This window comes from Chamaea fasciata, unplaced genomic scaffold (assembly GCF_029207755.1).
Source record: "Chamaea fasciata isolate MVZ Bird 193981 ecotype frontalis unplaced genomic scaffold, bChaFas1.0.hap1 SCAF_8, whole genome shotgun sequence".
Taxonomy (NCBI): Eukaryota; Metazoa; Chordata; class Aves; order Passeriformes; family Sylviidae; genus Chamaea; species Chamaea fasciata.
In genome coordinates, this window is record NW_027094093.1 from 26,939,568 (window position 1) to 26,964,857 (window position 25,290).

General features: G+C 38.9%; 2 protein-coding genes across 12 annotated transcripts in view; both read left to right on the top strand.

Annotated features, from left to right (window-relative positions):
• The window catches only part of PTPN4 (protein tyrosine phosphatase non-receptor type 4), a 111,487-nt gene extending 95,970 nt beyond the window's left edge, over window positions 1-15,517 (top strand). For 3 of the 4 annotated variants that reach the window (XM_066190229.1, XM_066190230.1, XM_066190231.1), the window contains 4 exons: window positions 1,627-1,755; window positions 3,189-3,337; window positions 6,411-6,546; window positions 8,952-15,517. In XM_066190229.1, the coding sequence (XP_066046326.1) occupies window positions 1,627-1,755; window positions 3,189-3,337; window positions 6,411-6,546; window positions 8,952-9,038 (501 nt within the window). In that variant the 3' untranslated portion in view covers window positions 9,039-15,517. Of the gene's footprint in view, window positions 1-899; window positions 999-1,626; window positions 1,756-3,188; window positions 3,338-6,410; window positions 6,547-8,951 lie in introns of those variants that run through there. The other variant, XM_066190233.1, reaches the window with a different exon arrangement.
• Window positions 15,518-17,952: 2,435 nt separating this feature from the next.
• The window catches only part of EPB41L5 (erythrocyte membrane protein band 4.1 like 5), a 54,351-nt gene continuing 47,013 nt past the window's right edge, over window positions 17,953-25,290 (top strand). For 2 of the 8 annotated variants that reach the window (XM_066190234.1, XM_066190235.1), the window contains exons 1-2: window positions 18,191-18,275; window positions 19,017-19,201. In XM_066190234.1, the coding sequence (XP_066046331.1) occupies window positions 19,022-19,201 (180 nt within the window). In that variant the 5' untranslated portion in view covers window positions 18,191-18,275; window positions 19,017-19,021. Of the gene's footprint in view, window positions 18,104-18,190; window positions 18,348-18,489; window positions 18,510-18,611; window positions 18,694-19,016; window positions 19,202-22,739; window positions 22,808-25,290 lie in introns of those variants that run through there. The other 6 variants (XM_066190238.1, XM_066190236.1, XM_066190237.1 and 3 more) reach the window with 6 other exon arrangements.

Genomic DNA, 25,290 nt, shown 5'->3' on the forward strand with positions numbered 1-25,290 from the left:
GCAGCCTAACATAGCTTTGTAGTGTTAATATCCCATGCCAGGATGGCTGTCTTATCAAGGATTTTCTTAAAACTTGAACTCTAAAATTTTCTGTAAAATGTTATTCTGTGGCTGTAAAGATTTGTTTAATCATGTGACATAATCATTGCCCTTTAATTTGTATATAAAATGTGTTAAAATAGAATGCTAGTAATAGAGTAATTAGAGTTCAAATTAGTAAAAACAATTGTGTATGGTGCTGTAAAAGGCCTCAGGTGTGTTTTGTGGCTTGTTTGGTTTTGGTTTAAGCTCTAGTTCCTTCTTAATAGCTTTGGATTTTATGCAGTTTTATCCTTTGGAGATAGGCAAAACAATCAAGTGTGGTCATATACACAGTGTAATTCCAGAGTTACTTGGTTTTGTTTGGAGCATTCACAGTAGCACTGGCTGGTTAAGTGTGTGGACAGAAATGACTGTCTGGAATAATAGTGTAGTGGAATTCCTCCATATCTGGATTTCTTTTGAAGATGGATTTACAGTGGGTTGTGGCTGTTCTGATCAACTTGGACTGTAGTTCAACTGTCTGTATATATTCTGACATTTTAATAACCATATATTTGCTGTGAGGTCAGGACTCTAAATAAAGTTAAAAGAATTGAAGGGAAGTTGCAGTGTTTTTAAACCGTTTTTTAGTGACTCAGTGTTTGCATGATGCTGCCTGCTCCCAAATAAACAGGATTAGAGGGAATTTCAGTACAAGTGCCCTTTTACTTTGAGTTTTCTTTGCAGTTCTGCTAAGAACAGACTTGCAATAGCAGTTCTCTGAGGTTCCCCCACCCCTTCCATAATGATATTTGTGGAATTCTTTGGAGAGCTGCTTAATAATGAAATAAAAGGACTTATTTGTCTTATACCCATAGGCAGACTCCCTGCTCTAAAGCTGATCATGAGGCTTCTGACATCACTATCCCACTGCATGCCGGGATGTCTCAGTGGAGCAGGAAGTCTGCAAATCTGGCTGCTCTTAAAGATTCGCCAGGTGGGTTGGAAATGCAAAAGTACACTTGAGCTGAAATGACCTCTGTAATTAGGCATTTAAACCATATATCAGAAAATCGTAGTGTTTGAAGTTTTCATTCATATTTTAGGACTTGATTGGGAGTCTTTGGAGTCTACCTCATCCCCCTATTTTCTGCATTAGCTTAGCAACTTTTTTGTTGCATATTTCCTTTTTTTTTTTTTTTGCTTGTCCTTCTCCCATATAAATGTACTTTGGGAAGATCAGATTAGGATTTTGGAGGTCAGAAATGTTTATAAAGCAGCATCTTTATCACTCAAGCGTTAAGATGGAATATTTATAGATAAACTCTTTAAAAATTTGTAATGGAAGTTAAAGGCATCCATCTTCAGTTAAACTAACTGCAAAAGCTGGTGCGTGTGTCCTCTTGGAAAGAGAAACAGGAAATCTCTGTGATACCTTCTTTTATAAACAGTAATTAGGTAATGAAGTCTATTTGGTAAGTAAATAAATAGTGATTACAAAGGGATCAAAATAATCTGTAACAAAGAAAGGTATAGAAACTAGAGAAAATGAAAATAATACTCTGAATTTAAACACAGGCATCTTTAAAAATGTGTTGACCTTAGGTTAAATGCCATCAGTACTGGCCAGAGCCATCAGGAAGCTCATCATATGGGAATTTTCAGATTACCTGCCATTCAGAAGAAGGAAATCCTGCTTATGTCTTTCGAGAAATGACATTGACTAATCTGGAGGTAAAATCTTAATTTATTTTCATGTATCAATCTGCAGAATACTTGGACACTACCTAAAATATATGTAGACTTTCTTTTCAACTTGGTGGCATATCCATGTAAAAAGAATTGTTTATTTCTAGAACCCTCTAGAAAAATACTCATTGTCATGCACTTTCCTAGAAGAGATTCTGTCCACAGAATGATAACCTTTCGTAAGCAAAAATATCACAGAGATTGATTTTTCATAAATGTACTAATTGGATCACATGAATGATATATTATTTATCCTAGAAGTTTTTACTGGTGCCTTTCATAACCTGGCCAAAGAAAAAGACTAATAAAAGAAGTTGAGAAACTTGTTGTTCCCTTGAATGTTTTCAGAACATAAGATATTAGAGGTGTTTCATCATCACAACAGAAAGTCTTTGTAGAGGCAAACAGTTCTTAATAATTCCATCCTGAACAGTATGTGCAAGAAGATGGAATATAAATCCTGCTGAGACAAAGATGAATCTGGAGTGGTGACTACATGTAAACAAGGACCTTTTTGAACATATATTGCATGATTTTCAGAGCACGTGTAGTTTTCAGAGCCTCCCCAAACAGCATTTCAATTTCAGAAATGTTAGGAAATGAGTATCTGGAATTTAGTTCACATACTTATTTCTCATTGCTTGATATACCAGTTGAGAAGCCGGTTTTATAGAGCTGCCTTTCAGTCAATTTGCAGTTAAAATTCCTGCCCTGTGTCCCGTTGAGACAATTGCTCATCTGCTATCAGCCGTGGAATCTCTGTAAATGATTCAGTGCCTAAAGGCTATTTCAAATGCAGTAGCTCCTCTTCTTTTGAAATTCGACTCTGGTTGCCCGAGCTGTCCCCTCCCCTAACCAGAGGCCGATTGATTATATTTGTGATACCAAAACAAGGGCCCCAGGGAGTAGAAAACAAAGTCATTGTGCCTGGTTAGGTGTAGGAGCTGCTGATCAAGCCAAAACACTGGTGCTGTTCACACAGGGTCTGATGGAAAGTTTTTATGTCTGATCTCCCCTCCCTACCCCACTTCTGTCATTTGATCTCTTAAGATGCTATCTCATTCTGTTAAAATTGGTTTGGTAAGAATATGACCACCTTTTTGTACATATAGTGTTCAGTATAGATTGCTGGTATCCTTGAAGTGCTTTGCAATTACATGCTCTGTAATTTTTTTCACCTGTTGAAGATGTAAGCATTTGTGGATTTCCTTTTTTCCTTTTAAGAAAAAAAAAAAAAGTAATTACAAAATCCAGGATGACCAATGGCTAACACTAATAAAGCACTGCTAGTTGCCTGAAACCACTTTGATTATGGGTACAAGTTGCTACAATTGTACTATTGATTTTTTTTATTATTTTTGGCATTTTTTTTAATGGGACTTGAATTACCCTTGATTAAATTTCATGTTTCTGATTAGAAAGAGGAAAGCCGCCAACTGACCCAAATCCAGTACATAGCATGGCCTGATCATGGGGTTCCTGATGATTCCAGTGACTTCCTAGATTTTGTGTGTCTTGTGCGAAAGAAGAGGGCTGGCAGAGAAGAGCCTGTTGTTGTTCACTGCAGGTATCAATTTTTTTTCCCAGTTTTATTAAATCATCAAAATGAACTTTTTATCATCAAATAGCTGTTCTGTGCTTTGTTCTTGAAATAAATATTTAAGAGTATCTGCTTTGGGGATGACAGGAAAACTCAACATTGAAATAAAACAATTATTTAACATGGTAATCACATTTCAATAAGAAAAATTTTAAATAGAAACATGTGTTGATCTCTACATTTTGCTGGGATGTTTTGTTTGCAATTTAAATGCTTGTGGTAACAATCTACGTAATTCAGAGAATTGGCAAAAGATACTTGGTAACCATGAGGAATAGGTTCCTGTTCTACAAAGCTCTAGCATACCTGTGTAAATGATCTGTAGTGGAAAATGTGGGTGGTTTATTAAAAGATCAATTAAAAGACATTTTCTCTCAAGTCTGCAGTCCTATGCTCTGTGGTATTTTGATACATACATTAAGATGAGACATTTTTCTCAACAATTTACCTTTGTCATGAATTAAAATAACTGTTGTTTAGATCTTTACATACACGTGAAATGCGACTTCTCTTTTTCTTGTGGAATGCTTTTTAATAGCATTCTCCATTCCTGTAGTAAATTTCAAGATCTTAGTAATTTTAAAATACCTAATTAGCAAACTAGAATAATGCCAGTTGTTTTCAAATGAACATGTGCTATCACGATTCTTGGGGAACAGTTCTGTTAATAATATTTGACTTCTCAATTCTGAGTACTCCCCAGAGAGTCAGTGTTCCTGAGTCAGGCATATATCATTCTTTTCAGAGAGAAGCTGAGAAGTATAAGGGATAAAATAAATTTAAAGACTACAAGTAAACTAGACATTTATTGAAGGCGATGAAAGAAAAAGAAAAATACACCTTGTGTATCAGAAATTGTATTTCATTAGTTCTGCTTTCTAGTTCTGTTTTATACAGGTCAGGGTGAATCTTACTGACTATGGAAATGAGTACCAGAATACCAGTGTCCTAACTGATATTGCTTCTCAGCTTCCATTATTGATATATTTTTGGTTAATATGGTTGTGAAAAGATGGTGAAAATGGCAGCCAAATACACCCCCTATGATATAAAGTGTGCAAGTCTGTAGAAACACTGGAAAAACAACATTGGAGAGTAGGAACAGTTTCATTCATCTCAAGGAGGCCCCAGTTCAGCTCCAAACTGATAAACTTCAATGTCTAATTGAAGCTTGTATGAAAAATTTGTATTTCACAGAAGAAAAGAGATGGACTATCACAGTTGAACATAATTTACTTAATTGGCCGAACTTGGTGGCTGTTGGGAAGTATACCCAAATTCCAGCAGGGAGTCAAGCAGAAGGAGCCCAGGTGTTCCTCCATATGGTGCATGCATTCTATTTTTAACATTTCTTCAATATAATAGGACAGGGCATTAGTGCAACAAAATTTGTTTTCAGGACTAAGCCACCAGCTTTAGTGTGAGGAATCCGAGTAGCTAATAGAAAATTATTTTATTTTGTACAATAATGATTTTAAAACAAAATGGTTCAAACCCACAGAGATTGTAAGACAACGAAGACCTTAAAGAGTTGGAAAGCTTTTTGTTATATTGAGCCACATAGACCCCTCGTTTCTGATGTGTCATGTGGTTATTTTTATCTTTACAAGGGCTTACTAGTTTTGTTGAACAGTTTCTAATTCTTGTTCTAGATGACACGGGGAACCACCCATCCTGTCCATGCCCTTCGTGATTTTCATGCCCTGTCTCAGTGTTCTACTCCATCAGTCAGTGATTTCTTTTTCTAAGCTGGAGAGTCCTATCCTACCTTATGTTTGTCATAGGAAAATTATCACATTTTTCATTGTTGTTGTCCTCTGAATCTTTTGAAATTGTTAAATGAGTCATTAGGTTCTTTGCCAGTTACTGTTTGTTCCTGCTTGGATCTAATAAAGCATTCTGCATTTAAGTTCTATATGCATAAATTCTAGAAATACGAAATAATACTGAATCATTTTATATAACCAGCACATTTACATCTTGTCTTAAAATTCTTATGACATCACTGAAATATAGAGTAGCTTTAATGCCACCTCCTGGACAAAGATTTAAATAGTAGTTTAGCCAGACTTAATTTGAAGTAACTCTTTAAAATCAAAACAAGTAACTTTCAGAGTTTGAAATGTTTATATTAATCACTTTAGATCCACATACTTCAATTTATTGTATGAGCTGGGATAATGCTGGCATTTCAAAATATGTATTTGGCCCTATATTCCAGTGTGGGGAAACATTTGTTTTCTATTTCAAAAGTGCAACATTAATTGAAAATTTTGAAACTGTTCATTGAATTTAAGGTTAAATATTCAGCCTTTAAGGTTTGCTACTTCTGGAAAGGCATATGTGTATATAAAACAAGGTAGATGAATCTTCAGATTTGTTTTATTTCTAAGGGAAAAAAGTTTGTCTTTAAGCTCTCTTGATAATTTTCCCATTCTGAGATGTGTATGTTATGGTACTTCCTTGTCTTGAAAGGGATTGCTATTATGTATTCCTTTTCAATCTATACAATCTAGATCTAAATTGTACTTTTTAATAACAAGAAAACAATCCTTATTGTCACCCTCCAGAGGTTTCTAGTAATTGTTCTTTTCCTTACTTGGAAATAGGAAGGAATTTATCACTTGAAGGACGGGAATATGATTGTATTGGCCCAACATTCCAGAAATCATCATTTCAGTAATGGTCAAACTGACACAATGTGTCCAGCATATGCTGGTGTTTTGTTACCCTCTAGGTGTTAGTGTGGTTTATAATAGGATCTTAACAAACAGCTTTGTAATTCCACTCAGGGGAGTGGCTGGGTGAGGCAGTTCCTCTTCCAAGGAGCAGCAGTTCTGTGCTGATGGGTTTTGCTCTGTTCAGGTGGGACAGGGGCTGCTTCCAGACACAGACACAACCAGTCCAATCCCCTGCCCCAGCAGTATGGGAATCCTAATGATCAACCCAGAGAATCCAGGAGAAGAAGGGTCTTCAAGTGTGAACTGTACTCCAGACACTCGATTTCATTTTCCACTTTGTTTTGTTGTTGCTTTTCCAGTGCTGGGATTGGACGGACAGGGGTTCTGATCACGATGGAGACAGCGATGTGTCTCATTGAGTGCAATCAGCCTGTTTATCCTCTAGATATTGTTAGAACCATGAGAGATCAAAGAGCCATGATGATCCAAACACCTGTGAGTATCATCCCTGCTATTCTGTGTTGCAGAACACTAATTTCCTAAGATCCAGTCATATTGGATGGATTTTTAATGTACTTGTTGATCATATTGCGGAGATCACCTTCACCTCGTGTAGCTGTAGCCTTGGTTCCCTGCAAAAATAAATTCCTAAGGCTTTTGGAAAGAAGCAATTCTTTAAATTTCTACAGAAAAAAAAACTTGGGGGGAAAAAACCCAAAACCAGCAGCTGTTTCAGGGATACCTGGCAAATAATGACAAAAAGGGTTAATTTTCAGCAGTGTAAAAATTGCTCAGAGAAAAAAGCAGGAACCCAATTCCAGGTGTTAAGAGTGGGAGTAGTATAAAAGATAAACACAGAAAGAACCAAGACATCCAAGAAAAAAACTTCACTGATGAAATTCAGTGATTTTATGTTGCCTTAGCTGTAGTGGAAATAAGCCTTAACTACACCCTGTAATGACTTAAAAGGAAATTATCAGAGAAATAATATTTGTAAAAATCAGTGTAATTAAATCTACACAGGATGCATCAACGCAATCGTAAGTACATTTAGTCTAAGAAAAGTAATTTACAAAAGGATTATTTTGGGGCTTTCATGGCATTTGATATACCTTAAGATACCAGAATTTTTCATGTTTGGGTTTTGTGAGATAATTCATGTATTATATTTCAGATTTGTAAGAGTTTTAGAACAGATTTGGAAGCTTGTTATTGTATCAGTCAGGTATTGCTTATTTCTAAGAGCAGTTTGTGTTTACATTTTTCAAAAGCACCTGAAATGGGTGAAAAGGTCTTTCAGGAAGAAAAAAAAAAGACTTGGATTTTCAGTTGTTCCAAACTTTGGATAGTTCTAGGATTTTTTATTTTTTTGAAAGAGTAATCATGAGTAATTGATGTAGTTGTACATAGTACACAGCATTTAGAGAGAAAGCATCTTGAAGAAGAAAAGGCACTAGATCCAGTATCAAGTCACAATTACTTGAAGGTAGTTACTCACTGTAGTAATTTTCATGTCCCTGCTGCTGTTCCTCTAATAAAATTTGAATAAAAATGTTTTGTTCTTCAGAGAGTATTAAGGCGGACAAAAACTATGTCTCTTCAATTCTAGGTCATGAGTCATTCAGTGCTGTTGAATTCATGTTCCAGTACTCGTGTTTCACTAAAAAGTTGTGTTCAGGTAGCACAGGAAGGATGAGAAAGATGATGATACATGAAAAAGAGCAAAGGATGGCTCTTGGTGTTTGTGACAGTTCTCCAGGATGGATAGCTGTCTCTCTACCATATGTAGAGGGGAAGAAAGTGTAATTAGTAAAGATAGGAGTTGCAGTGGTGAGGGTTTTAACTGCATTTTTTCAGTGTGTGCTCAATATCGTCTGGTCTCCCCATTTTTCTTAGAAAACAAAAGATTTCAAGGTTCAGTTGAAACGCAGGTGTTTAGTGCATCAGAGGGAGAAGGTCTAATAAAGGAACGGGGTTTTTTAAGGTTTCATGAACATGAGCCGTTCCCGTTCCTCCCCGGCAGCCTGGAGCTGGATTCGCTCGCTGTCCGCAGGGGGGCGCTGGGGACAAACGCAATTTTACACAAACGGAGAGAAATTAACTATTCCATAAACATGCGCCAGGATAGCAAATAATGGTTCTAGTGCTAGATATGTTAATGTTCCCTTTAAGATCTGACATTACGGACTGCTGCATAGAGAGGGCTGTTCCACAGCAGACAGTGCAGGAGTTCTAACCAGCATAGACACATTGGTGCAGGATGCAACGTGAGTTGTGGTGCTTTGCATTTATTTCGGTTTGGTTTCATTATATTCTAATTTGATTACTGTCAGGGTTTTTAACTGTTATTTGTATAAAACAAACTTAGTCACCTATGTGTATGCAGGTGCTAGACTGGGATGCATTGAAGAGTTAGACATTATAAAATGTTAAGAAACAGGAAGTCTGGGTTTTTAAAACATGAAACAGTTTTCTTTTAAATCAAATTCTGACAGGGAGGTGGCGGTAACATGCCTGAATTAATGTAAGTATGAAAAAGTGCTGTGAAACTATGGCTTCTAAATCCAAGGGCATGGAAACCTCAAGTGGGTGAAATTTTACCGAGGAAATAAAGAGCAGAAAATTACTAAATAGGTGATGTTGTGATAATAGTACTGGGACTTTAGGTATGACTTTCAGTATATATTTCAAAGTGCAATTCATCCTCTTCTTCTGTTGAGAAACAAAATGCTTTCATCTAAAGTTCCTTTCGTATTGTGATTTCTAAACTTAGCTTTGAAGCACAGTTCCTGGCCTGTCAAGAGAATGGGGTGGGGAAATCTTAGAGGCCTTTTCTGTTTCCATATGACATTTTTCAATTACATTTGTTTTCAATTTACTGAATCTATTTTTCTTTTCAGAGTCAGTACAGATTTGTATGTGAAGCTATTTTGAAGGTGTATGAAGAAGGATTTATTAAACCTTTACAAGCATCACTGCATAAGTAAAGAGCAAAAAACCTATGATATCAATTGAGGAATCCTGTCCTCTATAATGAACTGGCAACGTTCTTTGTGCCATAATACTGCTTGCAGGAAATGATAGTGAAGTACAGCAAAGAATTGACAAAGGACTTTGAAAACTTCAGCACTGTTGCACTTTACGTTGAAACAAAATCAGTCTCTGAAACTCTTCTAACTTTCATCTGTTTGAAGACTTTATTTTCGTGATTTGCTCCGAACAAACCATAAACTGAAAGAACTAATTGTGTTCAGGGTAATCTACGATATTTCATTGTAGTGCCATATACTGCGCTTCTGGTTGAATTGCTACAAACAAGGCTTGGAATTATTTCACTCTGTTTTACACCCATGTCTCTTAAAATGAAAAACAAATGAAAAAATACACTAAGCCATGGTCTTTTTTTCCAGTGCTAGGTTTATTTACTATGTACAGACTCTCACAGTTTTATTTTTTACAACATTAGCAATATTGCCAATACTAGATAGATACACACTGCCTACTGATGCAGCACACTTTGTCCTACACCCTTACTAGAGACCAGCTGGTTGTTAGAGGAGAGCTGGTGTCTGTTAACCCAGCAGTAGCTGCATAATGCCCACTTACCAGCATCTTGTACAAAATAATAACAATAAAAATTTTAAAAAAACAACATATAAATAAACAGCATTTCTTTGGCACAGCTTGTGTGTCATACACTGGTGTATTCTGATTCATGTGACTTCAGATTATGCGATGGGAACTAGTGCATGCATTATGTCTTAACCCCTTAAGTGCCTTGAGACTTACAGTGTACATCCAGTGAAAGGCACTCATGATTCCATGGGGGTGGTATTGTCCTGTCATATTTATCTTAATGGGTTCAGATTTTCAAAATGGCCCTTGGTGCTTGGAATGTGTTACCACAAGGGGTCACGGAAATACCATTCCCTCTTTCCTTATACAAGTACCTGTGTGCTACTCTCTGTAGCAAAAGCACCTCTGCCAACTTAACGAATGAGCATTGTATGCTGCTGTGTTGTAATTATAAGAAAAATCTGACACATTCCTTCCAACTAGTAACTTACTAGCATCTTACTGCAAAATGCTGGTAGGTCATTAGAAGCTGATACCTTGTTTTATCCTTTTATTGAGAATAGCTGTTTTATTCGATTAGACATAACTAATAGCACTGATAATTAAGTTGAACTTACAGTCAGATGTGATTTAATTCCATTACTTTCTAACTAACTTGTTAAGTCCTCATAGTTGATTTCAAGCCATGTTCGTACAGGTCTGCCTTTTCTTTTCTTTGTTTGGAGGGGAGAAGGGAGGAGAACACTATGAAGTTAGCCCAGAATTTAATTTTAATTTCATAATGACCCCAGTCACCTTCTGTTATGCTTGTGCAAAATTGTTCCAGTCAGTATGGGTTGCTTCTTATTTAAGTAGGTAGAAGATTTGTAAGAAATGTCTGTCTGATACAGTATCTGAGCTCATTCTAAAGATGCATAAGTGTCCCCATTTTAAAATATTTTTCTAATATAGGAGAAACCAAGTCAGAAGCAAGGTACCCAGTGTAATATATTGTAAGAAAAAAACAGTCACTTACTTGACTGCCCTCTGACAGCATAACTTTGTGCCCTCTATTTAAAAGTTTTAATTTATTGTACTGGTTTCCTGAAAATGTTTATCCATTAAATTTTGTTGTAAGCTATATATATAGCATAGAATGAAAATGGAAAGTTCTACGCTAAATAATTTTTAACTATTGAAGAATTATATTGTATAATATACTATGTTCTATAGACATTTGAAACAGATCAGCTATGAACTATTAAATGAAAAGGGATTCAGGCAAAGTGAAATCCTGGCTTATGACTTAGTAATGAGCAAGAACCACAATGCCAAATGGAAGAGAGAGTTTTAAATATTTTTAGAAAACAAAATAATATTAGGAGGGCTGTGGCTCTGTAACTTATATTTCTAGATTTGATGCTTAAGTCAAAGTTATCCCTCAGTGAAAAATAAATTTTACAAGAATCTCTGTATCTGAACTGAACTGAAAGAGAGTAATATGGTAGCTTTAATCTCAGTTATATTTTAAGCCATTTGCGACAAATAAAAATTCTTTTTAATTCTTTAACTTCCATGTGATGAGGTTATTAGCTGAGTTGCTGGCTAGTTAGAAGGTTATATTGAACTCAGCACTTAATGTCCAAAAAGTAAAATAATTCATCCATTATACTTAAAGAAATTTATTTCATAGTTAAGTTGTAAACAAAAAATAGCATTTGCCCTGTTACTCTGAGGGAAATCAGAAACAGAGGCTATAGCAGCATTATATAGCATTGGTATGTTACGTATTTAAATAGTCTTATGTAAAATTGCCATAGCAGTTCGAGTTTAAAAGTCCCATTTATACCACAATTAAGTGTGGGATATGTATTTGTCATTACTGTTTTGATTACAAACACAGGCAAGAATAATAGGTCTCCTCAAAATTTTCCTCTGCACTGACTTGTAGTTTATTAACTAGCTGCACTGGGGAAAAAGTTGGAACAAAGTACCTATTCTTAATTAATTGGGCATCAGCAACTCAGTGGCTTTTGGCTTCTCCAAAGCCAGGATAAAGGTAACCAAAAAACTGCTTGGGAAAGGGAATAGCACTGAAGCCTTTCTGCACCATAAATCAGTAATTTAAATTTTTCTACCTGTTGTGGTATAAATGGCCTTTAACATATTTTTATATGGCCAAAAAAAAGCAAAACTGATTAATATTTTACTTTGGGTTATGAAGATCTGTATCATCCTTAAGAGTTTTTTAAAGAAGTTTTTGTATGTTTCATGCTGTACAAAACATGAATGTATCTTTCAGACATAATGACTTATAGACCTATATGTGATTGGTGTTATGACTGTTGGATTTTATGAATAATTATTTTCATACCATTTGATTAGGAAAAATGTTGGGTGGGTGTGGGAAAGAGTATGTTTGTAACACTTCCATGATACAAATCCAGTTAAAGAAAAAAAAAAGTAGTTTTCATTGTAAATAAGAGCAATATTATGACAATTTTGTGCCAATGTAAAATGTTAAGATTTTTGGTTTTACTTTTAGGTTCAGATTGAAAACTACCACTACCACCTCTTGTTTAAAATGGATTTGAAGGGGAGGTTTTTTAGTGGAAAGACATGGGGCTCTAGTGGGGGCTTTGAGTGTTTTTTGGGAGCATTTTTTATTTATGCTAAATATGAAATAAAATACAGGTATTGTTTAATAAATCACCTACAAATTGTCAGCCAGTCCACTTTGAGAAATACTGCATTAGATATCCCAGATAAATGAGAGATGAAAAATTCATTTATCCTGAATTTGGAAGCATTTGGTATTTTCTATCACTTATAGGTCTTAAGCAGTAAAATACTGCTTTTATGTATTTCATTTTTATCTGTTCTCTCCCATTTATGAAAAAGAGAATGCCTGGGATTTTTTTTTCTCAGTAGATTTAATGCTAGCTGACATTACTTTCATGTTTCTCTGTTAAATCTCAAAAGCTTATATGCCATATAGCTAAAGCAATAACACTTCTTCTGTAATATCTGATTACAGTCTGGCACACCATCTAGTAAAGAAAGGGTGAGAAAGCAGTTGGGACATTAAGAAACATGAGGAGTTTGTTATGGAACTTGTGTAGCTGGCAACTTTCCGTGGAGACCTTCCAAAAGGTTTCATGGTACCTGTGGAAGGGCCAAAATGCAGCAGATGTGCTGCAGTTGTGCTGCCCAGGGAAACGGCCAGAAGGGAAGGTCTGGCATAGAGACGTTGGAGCTCCAGGTATGCTGCAGAGCTGAATTATGTGATATTTTTATGCTTATGCAGTGTGTGTGCAGGTGTGTGGGCGATGTTTGATGGCTCAGGGAATTAGCATGAGCATGAGAAGCTCTACAGATCCATCAATTTCCAAGCAAAAGAAGGTTGTCCCGTACAAATGCTGTAGTTTTGACTGTAGAGCCACTGTGCAGGCAGTCAGCAGGCCCCTCAGCCCTGAGGAAAAAAGGAGTAATTTGGTTATGGTCCATATAAAAATTTTACATATTTGGACTTCCACCAAGTAGAGGAATGGTGTCCTCTAATGTCAGCTGAAGTCTTTTTGTAGCTCACATCTCAAGTCCCCAGTTGGCTGAGTTGAGTGTATTTGCCAATTTTAGTATTCTTCTTTTGTCTTGAGACTGAAAAGGTTCTTTCCCATTGCTACTTCTAGTGCTAGGATCCAGTATTAAGATCTGGTAAGAACATACTCATTGGTTAACTGTGGATCTTGCATGAATATGCAGGTATTTATAACGAGTGGTGACTGGGAAGCTGTTGGAAGGAGGAAATGGTTGGTTTGTTTCAGTGTAACTATTCTGTCCAGTCTCTGTTATCCCACTGCACCTAGTCACTTGTTTAAGTCTGCAAAGGTGGCTAGTTCCTTATCACTGAATTTTACCTCTGTGCTTGTTACTCTCACAGGTGTGTCTGCCTTTTCATAGGGCTTCTCCCACTACAAGTACAAGATCTAGTGCAAGAGCTGTAAGTTCTGGCTATTGGCTTTGGCATGTTTTGCTCATTGAGATCTCAATGGTATAAAGGAGATATAAACGACTTTCTTTTAAAAAATGCTGAAATATTCAGTTGTAAAAATATAGACATTTTGATTAGTAGCTTCATTTTAAAAAGCCACTAAAATATCTGATTCTACTCTGCTGTAGCAAGAACGGTAGTTCACGGACTGGCTGGCAGCTTGTTGGTTGTGGTATTTCATATTTAACAAGCTTACACATTTTAAAGGATAATTTTTTTCAAAGTGTTTTGATGTTTGAATAGTAGCACTTTATCTCATGCTTACTACTGACTGAACTATTGGACAAAATAAATTGGGTTTGGAGAGAGATACTAATGGGTTTCTGTACAGAGATGATTCGGATTACACCCTGGTATGAATGCTTTCTGTTGTTCCAACCATTTCTTGTTGATTGTTCATGTGTTTCTGAGGGATTTTCAGAAAATAGATATTAATAAGATAATTCTACCATCTCAAATTTCCTGTCTTAATACAAATATGAAGCCTGCATTTGGGGGAAAAAAAAAAAGGTGCAAATAGAAACTTACAGGGTACTTGTAAATTTACCTCTGTGATCTCTCTCAGCTAGCTGCAAATTAGCTATGTTTACTGTAAATGTTTCTGCTAAGCATTTTTTAACATTAGATCAATTACCTGGAAATCAGTATTCTTTCTTTTTTTTTTTTTTTTAACTTAACTTATTTGAATTTTGATAACTAAGATAATGCACAACAAAGTTTAAGGAAGTTGTCACCCTTTTGCACCTGGGCCGGGGGCCTGAGACATGAGTGAAAGGGTTAAACATTTTACGTTAAGCTGTTTTATTCTTTAACTATAATATATCCACAAGGACTAGACTACGAATGATCCAGTGCAATTATCTCAGTTCATTGGGGCACCACAGTAACAGCCTATAATAATTTTACTGGAAAATTAAGGTAAGAGGGTGAAGGTTTTATCCAGTGTATCCAGATTTGTTTTCCATTTGGTTTGCTTCATTTACCAGTGATCCCATTTTAACCAGTCAATTTGGCAGGGCTGTTTGTGTAAGGTTTGGGGTGTCTTGTTTTGTTTTGTTTTTTTTTTTTTTTTTGTAGCAGGTGCTATTCTATGTGTAAATACAAAGGGAAGAGTATTATTTAGATCATTATTAACAATCAGGCGGTGGCAATATTTTTGCCAGTTACTTCTGATAATTAATTTGCATTTCCAGCTGTGGCTTTCAGTTGTCAAATTTCATCTCAGTTTCATACTGCTGAATGATGGACTGCAAGTGTGGAGTAAATCATCTCAGAGTTGAACAGCTCTTTTGTTGTTTAGACTAACTCCTGTGTATCTTTATTAATTTTGGGGGGAAGCAAAGGCTCTTCCCATAAGTAGACTTCTGCCTATAAATTTGTTTAAAAGCACATGAGGGGGAGGGAAAAAAACAAACCAACAACCTAAATGCTCCATCTCGGCTAAGTAGCCAGGGCGGTTGATGGAAAACGATGGAAACTTGAAATTGGTCAACACTGGACAATATGAAAATAAATTCAGCTTTTGTCACTGCAGCTACTGTATGCTTTAAAGGGCCTTATGTATTTGTCCTCATTTTGATAAAATGAAATTTCTTGCCATTAAAATTATACACTAACTTCTACCGAAAACCAGCAGTTCCCAGGATAAATATGCTAATTAACATTTAACAAGTCTTGTTTTAGTCTTAAGTAAAATTTCATTCTACTATGTGAAAAAATGCTGTTATGCATATTTTGTGGATATATTTAATTTCAGTTGACAAATAGTTGTCTAGGTACAGACTTGAAAATATATATATAGTTTACTTGTGGATCTTAATTGTTTAATTGCAAAATAAAGATGTGCTTTAGTAATTTAAAGTTTAAATTTTTTTGTGATGTTTTTGCTACTGTATGCACGGTTTTGCTGTGCTACATTTATATGTGTCCGATGCCAGGTAATGTTCTCCTTGTATTTTCCTTCTTGACATTGTATGACATAAATACACCCCTATGGACTGTGCATTAGAAGAGGATGCAAATTATCAGGAATTAAGTTGCTTGGCTCAAAAAATATAAGTACTGCAAGATTTGCTCTAATGGAATAATAACTTTTAAATTACCATTTATACAGTGAGTGTATTGGAGATGGTGTTCAATAGAGATGATAATCTGATCAAAAAGCTGAGGGCATGAGGAACAAAAATTCCAGCAGAAAGCTTGTGATGAAATATTTGCTGCCAAAAAGTGAGGGGATGTTCAAAACAAAAGCAGGTAAAGATAATGAAAGGACTTAAGAGGGAAGACAAAAATCTCAGGAGGGATGAGTGTCTGAGACCCCAGTATGTTCTTAATTCCACTGATAAATACAGGACTTAAAAGTGAAGTCAGGGTGTTTGGATTTTAAGTACAAAAGTATAAACTAGTGGGAGAGCACTTTAAGGAGAGGAACAGACCTAAGAAGAGGCATTCCAATAGGAGGTTTGTTTAAGCTGGAGTAGGAAGACTGGATATAAGACAAGTGACAGATAACACAGTTGAATGTGTACTGTACATACTTGGGCTGTATCTGAGTAGCAAATAGCGAGGAAGGAGTAAACTGTAATTACAGGAAGAGTAGCAAGAGGGTGGTGTGAAATAGAAATTGCAAAAATGAGCAACTAAGTTTTTGTGTCACTGAAGCTACAGGAAGAAAATAATCCTGGTGCCAGCATGGGAGCTTGTGAATGACTGAGTGGAAAGAAGCTCAATTTGAGGAATAGTTGAAGATGGTTAGAAAATTTCAGGACAGCCTCTAAGAATCATGGAATTCCCCAGAATTCTTTGTCATATGGGAGAATGTGAATTGGTGTAGACTTAATAGCCAGCCATTTACCTGACACATCTCCACTACAAACGAAGTATCTTCAATATACAAACCATTGGTTATTTGATCTGCACTGAGAATTCAGCAGATATCTGCAAACCCTCAAGATAAATTATTTTTCCACGTTAAATATAGTAAGATTTTTTGTGGTTTCTTTGGGGAAGCTGGTTTGTATGGTTTCTTTATTGCAAGCTCCCACAGCTATTTCATGACAGGCTATTGACAGCAAGCATAATCCCTGCTCCTCTGATAAAAAGTAGATATCTAAATTACACACACACACCCCCACCCCCTTCTGTTTTGTGATTCACCTTTCTGAATAAATAAACAGGCACATGAACGTGAATCTCACCTTTCCTCAAAGCTCACCCTGCTCCTCCCAGCGGCAGGACAGTGATCTGTTGTCAACACACATTTAGTAAAATCAGCCTTTTGCTTCGTCAGCAAATGGTGGGCAATTACCTGGCAGCTTTTTAAATTTCTCCCTCCATTTCAGTAAATGACATCGAAGGAACTCGATTCAGGCACTGGAGCTGAGGTATTAATGTGGGTTTCATTATGCCAGTTCCTCTGCCTGGCAGGGACTGACCGGGTCAGCCCGCGAGTCAGAGCTGAGCATAAAAAATGCTGTGTTATCTTTAGCCCAAGTATCTGCTTGCCCAGACTATCGGGTACTGGACTCCCTGTTGTCCTGGGATTTTGAAGGTGGCTGGAGCTCCCTTACTCCGAGCTTTGTCACTCTTAGCTGGCATTACGCACGGAGAGTTTATATTGCCTTTCCTGAGGTTTCCACAAACACTGGCTTGAACACAAATATTTATGTAATTAAAAAAACACAGTAAAGTGCAGCGCTCTGTAATTGCTGCCGGGGAGCGGGGCTTGTCCCCCGGGGCTGGAGTAACACGTAAGAGCGATGGGAGCGCGGAGCACAGGCTGTGCGCCTGGGTTTGAAGGACTTTAAAATACAAACTGCATTTTGTAGGCGCAGCCTTATTCAGGATATAAATAGTAACAGTGCTCGTTTGTAGACGGCTCTGCTTTATTTAATACACTGCTACCGCTGCCCTTTCAGGCACTGTTTAAAGATACGCTTTCCTTACAAATTTTGTAGTTGAAGCGCGCGTTTGCCTAAAAGTTCCAGTTCCCGCTGCGAAGCCAAGGGCTGCTCACGGTCCTGGCCAAACCACTGAGAGGAAACCTTCACGCCGCATTAGCAAAAACTCCAGAACTTTTGGGAAATCATCGGAGACGCGCGTCCCGAAGGCTCAATTCCCAGCGGAGCCGGGGTCCCCAGGACAGCCCCACGGCTCCCGGGCCGCTCCGGGCTCCACGCTGCCGCCCCCCCCGGGCAGCACGTGGTCCGCGCCGCGCCCCCCACCCCCCGCGGCGGCCCCTCCGCCGGGCGAAACCACCTGGCACGGGCGGGGGGGGCGCCCCTTCTCCACCGGGCCCCGCCCCATTAAAGGGGCGATGGGCTCCCGGCGCGGCGGGAAGCAGAGCGTTCCTTCTCCCGTCCGGCTGCCGCCCTCCCTTCCCGCCGCCCTCCGCCTCCATCTCCGCGCCGCCACCGAGCAGGAGAGCGCGGCCGGGGGAGCCGCCAGGTGAGTGAGCGCGGGGGGAGGAAAGGGCCGGCGCGTCGCTGCCCGTTTAAGGGCCTCCCACGTCGCTCCGCCATGTCCGGCGGCCCGGCCCTTCCCGGGGCTCCCACACCGCCCCCCGCCCGCCCCCGGGGCCTGGAGGAGCCGCCGCGGGGACGCTCCCGGAGCCCCGCAGGTGAGCCCGGCAGGTGAGGCCGCCGCGGCCCCCCGGCGGGGCTGGAGCGAGGCCGCGGGCCCGGGGCGTTATGTAAGGGCAGGGGCACGGCGGGCGGGGAAGGCGCCGGGTGGGGCCGGGTCCCGACCCTCGGGCTCGGGGCTGAGTCCCCGCGCAGCTCCGGGGTGGGCCGGGCAGCGCCGTGCCCGGGGGGCGCTCGGCGGTCCTGCCGGAGCCGTTCCTGCACGGAAAGCTGTGAGCGCGGCTCTGGGGCGGGAAGGGTCGCTTATCGCTTGTTTTTCGATGGGAGAGGTGGAGTGTGTGAGCCAGGAAAGGAGCCGGTGGCATGAAGTGCTTAGTTGCTTCCCAGCTGTGGAAGATCACCGTCTCGGTGAAACGCGGGGCGGCGTTTGTATTTATGAGAGATTGCAGAGCAACAGTAGGTGATCTGCACGATCGCTGTTTTTTTCCTTAAACGTACTTTTGTGTAGTCCCAAAAAGTCACCCAGCCGTCGCCAGAGTTCTGAGCTGGGTTTTTTCCCAAAGACTTTCACAGCCGAAGACTGTGGGTGTTTAAATCAAAGTGAAAACCTGTTTGACTCTTTCTTTATCAAAGTCAGGGATTTTCTAAGAACTTTATTGCCGGCTTTTTTTTTTTTTTTTTTTTTTTTTTTTTTGGTAGGCTTGTTTGTTTTGTTTTGGGGGGTTTTCTTCTGTAAAAAAAACCTTAACCCTGTTCATCTTCTCTCTTGGATTTTGTAGCAAAGATGCTGAGCTTTTTCCGCCGCACGCTGGGACGCCGGTCCATGCGTAAGCATGCGGAGAAGGAAAGGCTGAGAGAAGCCCAAAGGGCTGCGACCCACATCCCTGCAGCTGGGGACGCCAAATCCATCATTACCTGCCGAGTGGCGCTGCTGGACGGGACAGATGTCAGCGTGGACTTACCGGTATGAGTGATCCAAGTGTGTCTCTGAAGTACACTTGCTTTGTGTTATTCTGATGTGGAGGGCTGTTTGCAGGTTAGGTAAAGGCATTGCTCTGTGCTGCTGGCAGTCGACCCTGTGACTTGATGTCCACTGAGTTACTGCTCATAAAAAGATTCTGAAAGAACAGTTAACTTCAGCATTCACTGAAATTTGAGAGCGTTTTGCTAGATGTCAGCGTGTCTTAAGCACTGGACGCTTTCTAATGTTTTAATGTCATTTTTGTGCCAAGGCTTAACTTAGAGAGAGTAACCTGTTGGGTGAATTGGGTTTTCTTTTTCTTTTTTCTTTTTTTTATTTTTGGCTATCTATCTTGACAAAGAAGGTGAATCTCTTGGTGTAACTTGTTGAAGAGGAGGGATGAGCAGAAGTACTAGCAGGAATTTCTGTGTGGGTTGGGTTTGGTCTGGTTTTGTGTCAGAGATAGATGCAGTTTTTAATGCTAACTTGAGAGGGGAGGGGAAGAGGAAAAATCTACTTCCTTCCCCTCCTCAGGGCAGATTATACAGTAGGGACTGTCTCATAACATGGTGCTTTATTCGGAGTGAGGTGTTAGCCACTGATTTACATTTCTAAAGCTTCCTTAATATGCACGTGCCTGTTCTGCTTGCCTAATTAATATATACCTGTTTTTGGCCAACAGGACGAGCAGTAGCACCAGAAGTGATGTGCCCTGTTTTTCCATTACCATGTGTTATAGTTGTTAGTGACTTGTTTTAAGCTCACAGAGCTGAGCATTAGGAGGTTGGGAAGGTGTGGATCTTTGAGACCTGACTAGTTCCAGAGGATTTTGGCTGCAATCACAGTTGTGCTGGTGTTGGAACTACTGACTAGAAAGAAAAACCATTTCAGGACTGGCTGTTCCACACAGCTTTCTTCCCTTTTCTTTAAATTATGGAGTTTTTAGGTAGTGCAAATAAGTCAGCCTGACTGAGCAGTGTTGTTTATGTAGTGAGCAGAAATAACTCTTGTGATATCCCAAACCCCAAATAATCTAGAGTCAGAGAAACCCTTTGGCATCTTTATTTGCAAAATGACTGTACAGATAGGTGTTTATAGAGGGTGGTAAAATTAATTTGTAAATCTCTGAAGCGACATAATGAATATATCCACTGCTGCTTAGTGCCTAGGATGTTTGATTTGAAGCCAGGAATGCCCACAAACACTTTATAGCAAGAGTTAACACTTAAAAAGTACTCAAGTTTAAATTGGTGTCTCTGCATAACCAGGGCAGTAATCTTTGGAGCTGGAGTTGGCTCTGTAGGCAAATTCCTGGCAGCTCTAACAACATTTCTAGGGCTTGGAGGGGCATAAATTGAACCTGAAGAGGTGTCACGACCTGCCAGCTGGCCTATAAATCTCAGACCAGGGCGCAGTTGTGACTACTTTCTTCTACAAGAAACTCTTTTCACTCCAGACTTTTTTCTTTAAAAGCTAATATAGATCCTTGACTATGAACCTCTAAGTTATGAGTAACAGTTACCAAATATGCTAAATCAGTGTAGCCAGATGTGGTAATTACAGTGCATCATCAGTGCTGACATGTAGCAGTTTCTTCAGTGGTAGAAATATAATGAATTAAAAGTAAATTAAATGTTTCATTTCAAACTTCCTAGAGCGTTTATTCTTGTTTCTTCACTTGCATCATTCATATTTTGGGGTTGACTCTTAAAAAGGAAAGAAAAAAGGGTGGAAGGGACAGGGGATGAAGTGGGGGGGTTACAAAATCTTGGCAAAACTAAATGTAAAGCTCAAATTAAAACTACATGTGTATATATTTTTTTCTTTTATAAAACCTTTCTTTGAGAATCTTTGTGCTTTTTGAGCTAAGATCTTTTCCAAGACTGGTACTGTTACTTCATTGGCAGTAAATTTGTTTTAAAATGAGCTCCTTCTCTCAAAGAGGTGCCCCTGGTCTGCCAGTTCATTTGTGCACAGTCATATAGTCTTCCTAAGCACTGTGAAATTGTTTTATTGAAAAAATAAATAACAAAGCTTTTCTTTAGAATGAATCATTTAGCAAACAGGTTAGTTCACAGCCAGAGAAAGGGTTGTCTTGGCAGGAATGGATGCCATACCTTTTTAAATCCATGGCTCCACAAATGCTTTACAGTGGCATAAGTTGTTGCTGCCACAGGAAGAAAAGATGTTGCTTTCGTTATTGCGTTTGTCCTTGTTTTCTCATACCCCTTGGCAGAAGAAACAGTTTTTTAGCAGCCAGGCAGTAAGCTAAGTCAAGAAAATGCTGTGGCTGAAAATAATCAGTATAATTTCGTTATGTAGTTTCCAGCTGGAGCGATTCTCCAATCTGGTTCCCCATGTGCCTCCCCAAATGTGGTGAAGAAGCATTTAGAGGTGATACCAGGCTTAAGTTTGCTCAAAATGCTGTTGAGCATGTATCCTATTCACTGTATGCATCCTTACAGTGAATTTTTTACTGAGAAAAGTATTCTGGATTTGCAATCATTGATATAGTTAAACCTGAGATTGCTGAATTTCTCGTTAATCAAGGAAAAAAGGAAAGGCAAAAACAACAAGAAGCAACCACAAGGGATGTTGCCATGTAAGCCAAAAATGTATCAGAGTCATTAAGTAGCAAAGACTGATATCTTATGAATATTGACAATGAGACAGAGGGATGAGGTTGTAAATGATGCAGTTGAGATTTAACTTACTAGTCACAAAGTCAGAATTTGAGCAGTAACTCTGCTTTTTGTCCACTGATCTTATCTTAGGTGTCTGTCAAGCCACTTAATCTTTCTGCTTTTTTATGTCTTCTGTTTTTAATTAGAAAAATGCCTGACTTGAACTTTTCACCAAACTGCAGTCACACACAGTACATAGACTGGATTCTTTTCAAGAATCTACTGCTTTTGTAGCTATGTCAGTGACTGAAGAATGTCAGTGTCATGTATACTGTTTACTGACACCGTGGTATGTTCCAAATGGGAGGCATGAACTCAGTGCGAGTTATCCGTGTTCTTTTGGGGCAGATCAAAAGGTGTGAGGTTTTTTCCCCCAGCTTCATCTCAGGTTTAAAGTTGTGTATTGACCTGGTAGTTTTCCTCATCTCTTACCACTCTTTTGAAGCTTTATGTTTCTCCAAATGCATTCAGCCATTTTTACAGACTTACTTGCTTAGTGAAACACTAAGAAGCTTGTTACTTTGTTTATCTTTTAGAAGTTTTTGTAAAATAGATGTTGTCTGTAAATGCTGCTGTTGATGTTGTTTATTATACGTTCTGCTTTTCTGTTAACTTGAGTTCAGCTTGGACAAAAGTTAGGTTATGCTTTTTCTTCCAATTGTTTAAGATCCGTGGGTGGAATGTTCACTGAGTAGTACGAGTGGTGAGAGGACAAGAATTCTGTTTTGCTGGCATCCCTTATCTTACTTTTCGTCCTGTTCCCATGCAAAACTGAACTACATCTTCCCCCACTGCACCTCTGGAATTCCCAGAGCTCAAAAGCCAGGAACAGCCCTGGTTTATTACCTGAAGATTCCATCAGCTCAGTCATACCAGTCTGGTCTGTCAAGGGCACCCCTCAACAGCTGGAATACTGGCTCTCCTGGTACTCGTGGTTTGTGAGGAAAGACAAGTTGGTTGGGGGGAACTTGAAAGCTGTTTTTATCTGGGGTCACCAACAACTATGAAATAATTGGGAACAAAAATGTTGGTCAAGAATTTGAAATAAAGTGGTGTTTTGAGTAACGGAGAGCTCCAGAGGATTTAAAAATCTAAATATTTTAAAATTGAGTATTTGTTGTGTAAGTTCTGTGCTATCCATAGTACTAACTGGGAGAGGGAAAAGATAATGTAGATGGAGGAGAAATGATAACATAAATAATGTAAATACAGGCATTTGGAATATGCACCTTTTTTAAAATTTCTGGATTGCTTTCTATGGGGTAGCAAGGTCAGCCTTACAAGACAGATAGATAGTAAGTACAGGGTCTTATGGAAGCAGAACTGTACTTCGTGGAAGCCAGCGGTGTTTCAGTAAAAAAACCTGACCCTGCCTAACCCACTATTTACATAATCTTCTCATGGCTAATGGACTGTTAATTGTATTCCAGTTTCTGTATGTGCAAAGTTTTAGGTAAAAGCTTCCTGGTGGTTTAAGATGAAAGACAGAAATTATGAGAATGGATGCTCTCTGAGTAGTTTTTTATCTCGGAATACTCCTTACTTACGCATGCATGAAATTTGATATGGAGGTTGCAAAATGAAATGGTTTTGTCCTTATTATAATGAAGAAAACAAGGTCTTGTATAAACCAGTCCAAGGGCTGTGTGTAATAGTGGAATTGAACTAAGCTGTTTAGACTTTTGGAGTATAAAATAAGATAAAAAAGGGCTGTATCTGTAGTGATTATTTGAAATAAAATTAAGAAATCTATCTAGAATGCAAAAATCATTAAGGAGTACCAGTGACTTTGGAGAGAGATTATTTGTGTTGATCCAACTACAACATCAGAGATGCATTGTGATAGTTGATGTTACTCAGTAATCCACTCTGGTTTATTAAAAGACTTGTAGAATATTGATGGCCACTTGCTGAATATTTGTGGATGTAAATATTAAATACATAATGCTGTTCCTGGCATGGTGCTGATTAAGGAGATTAAGAAGAAAATGCTGCTAAAAATGTTAGAAAATCAGTCATCAAATAAAATGAGTGCTCCGAGTGTTCAAGTTCCAAAATAAAGCTCAGCTGACAAGGGTAGTAATAATATAAATATTTGAGCATGCCCCTTTTTGTGTGTGTTAAGGCTATAAAGTTTTGGATAAAAACTTTTTCCCACGTGATCTTCTGTCTGAAAGTATTGACATGAGTGTTTGCTTAAACTTCTGAAAGAGCTTTAGGGGACCGCAGCTGGACAAAATCAGTTGTGTGTTCCAAAGCAGAGGCGCTGTCTGTGTGTGTGGGGGGGGTGTGCCAGTGCTTCCTGGGGTGTCAGCCTGGAATTGGTGGTGAGGTGGAACACAAGGCAAGGGAGGCTGAGCCGCTGTGCCCGTGGGAGCAGCGGAGTGCCTGCCCCGAGGGCTGCGAGCAGAGCAGCCGCTTCAGGGCCACGGCAGGCGAGCATTTCAGTCTCGGTGCAATGCTCCATGCCCTGGCACTGTTGGAAAGGAGAGAGGAAGGAAGGGAGCAGCTGGCAGCAATCTGTGCCGTTTGCAGAGTAAATTGTTTGGCCTGCAGTGTGCTACCAGAGTTTCTGGGGCTGGTGCTGCAGGCTGGTTTAGTTGTCTGAAAGTTTAGCATTCTTAACTCACAGCGAATTTTATTTGAAGTCCTGCTTTCCCGCTGAGCTGCCTCTGCAAAGAGCTCAAAGGCTTTGGGCTTTCTGGTGCTCTTAATCACAGTGCTCATGAGAAACCTGCAGGTGGAACACCAAATAAAACCAACATGTTTGACAATATAATGGGGGGAGAAATTTAATCTGTAAACCTTAATGCTGAACAAGCAATTTAATTCTTACCGATATATTCTGTATCAAAAAGAATTTAAAAATTGATTAAATCAAATCAGTAGTTGGAAGATAAAAACCTTCAAGAAGTTGAAACAGAGACTTCCACAAAACAAACTTGGCAGTATGAATGTTTTGAGTCTTTTTCTTATGTAATAGTATCAATAAGCCTGTGCACAGTATATTAAAATCCTTCTACATAGCACTCTAATGAATGTACAGTTAGGATGGGCATTGAAATAATTTCTTTGTTATGAAGATTATTGGGAAATGCCTTCTTTCTCCTGAGAATAAAAGAACAAAATATTTAATCCCAAATGCGTACCTTCCTGTATTTGTGAGACACTGAATAAATAGAAGAATTGATAAGCTGTGTCTCTGGAGGTAGAAATTCTCCCCAGCCTTCCAGCCTGAAGGGTTTTATATTCACAACTGTGTATGGCAGTGTTGTCAAAAACTGAGGATAAACCAGAGAGAAGCAGAACTAGTGTTTTGCTGCTAGTGGCATCTTTAGATGAGCGAGAAAATTGACTGGAGAGTTTGGAAAAGTTATTGGTAGGAGGGATGCTTGGAGCTTGAGGAGA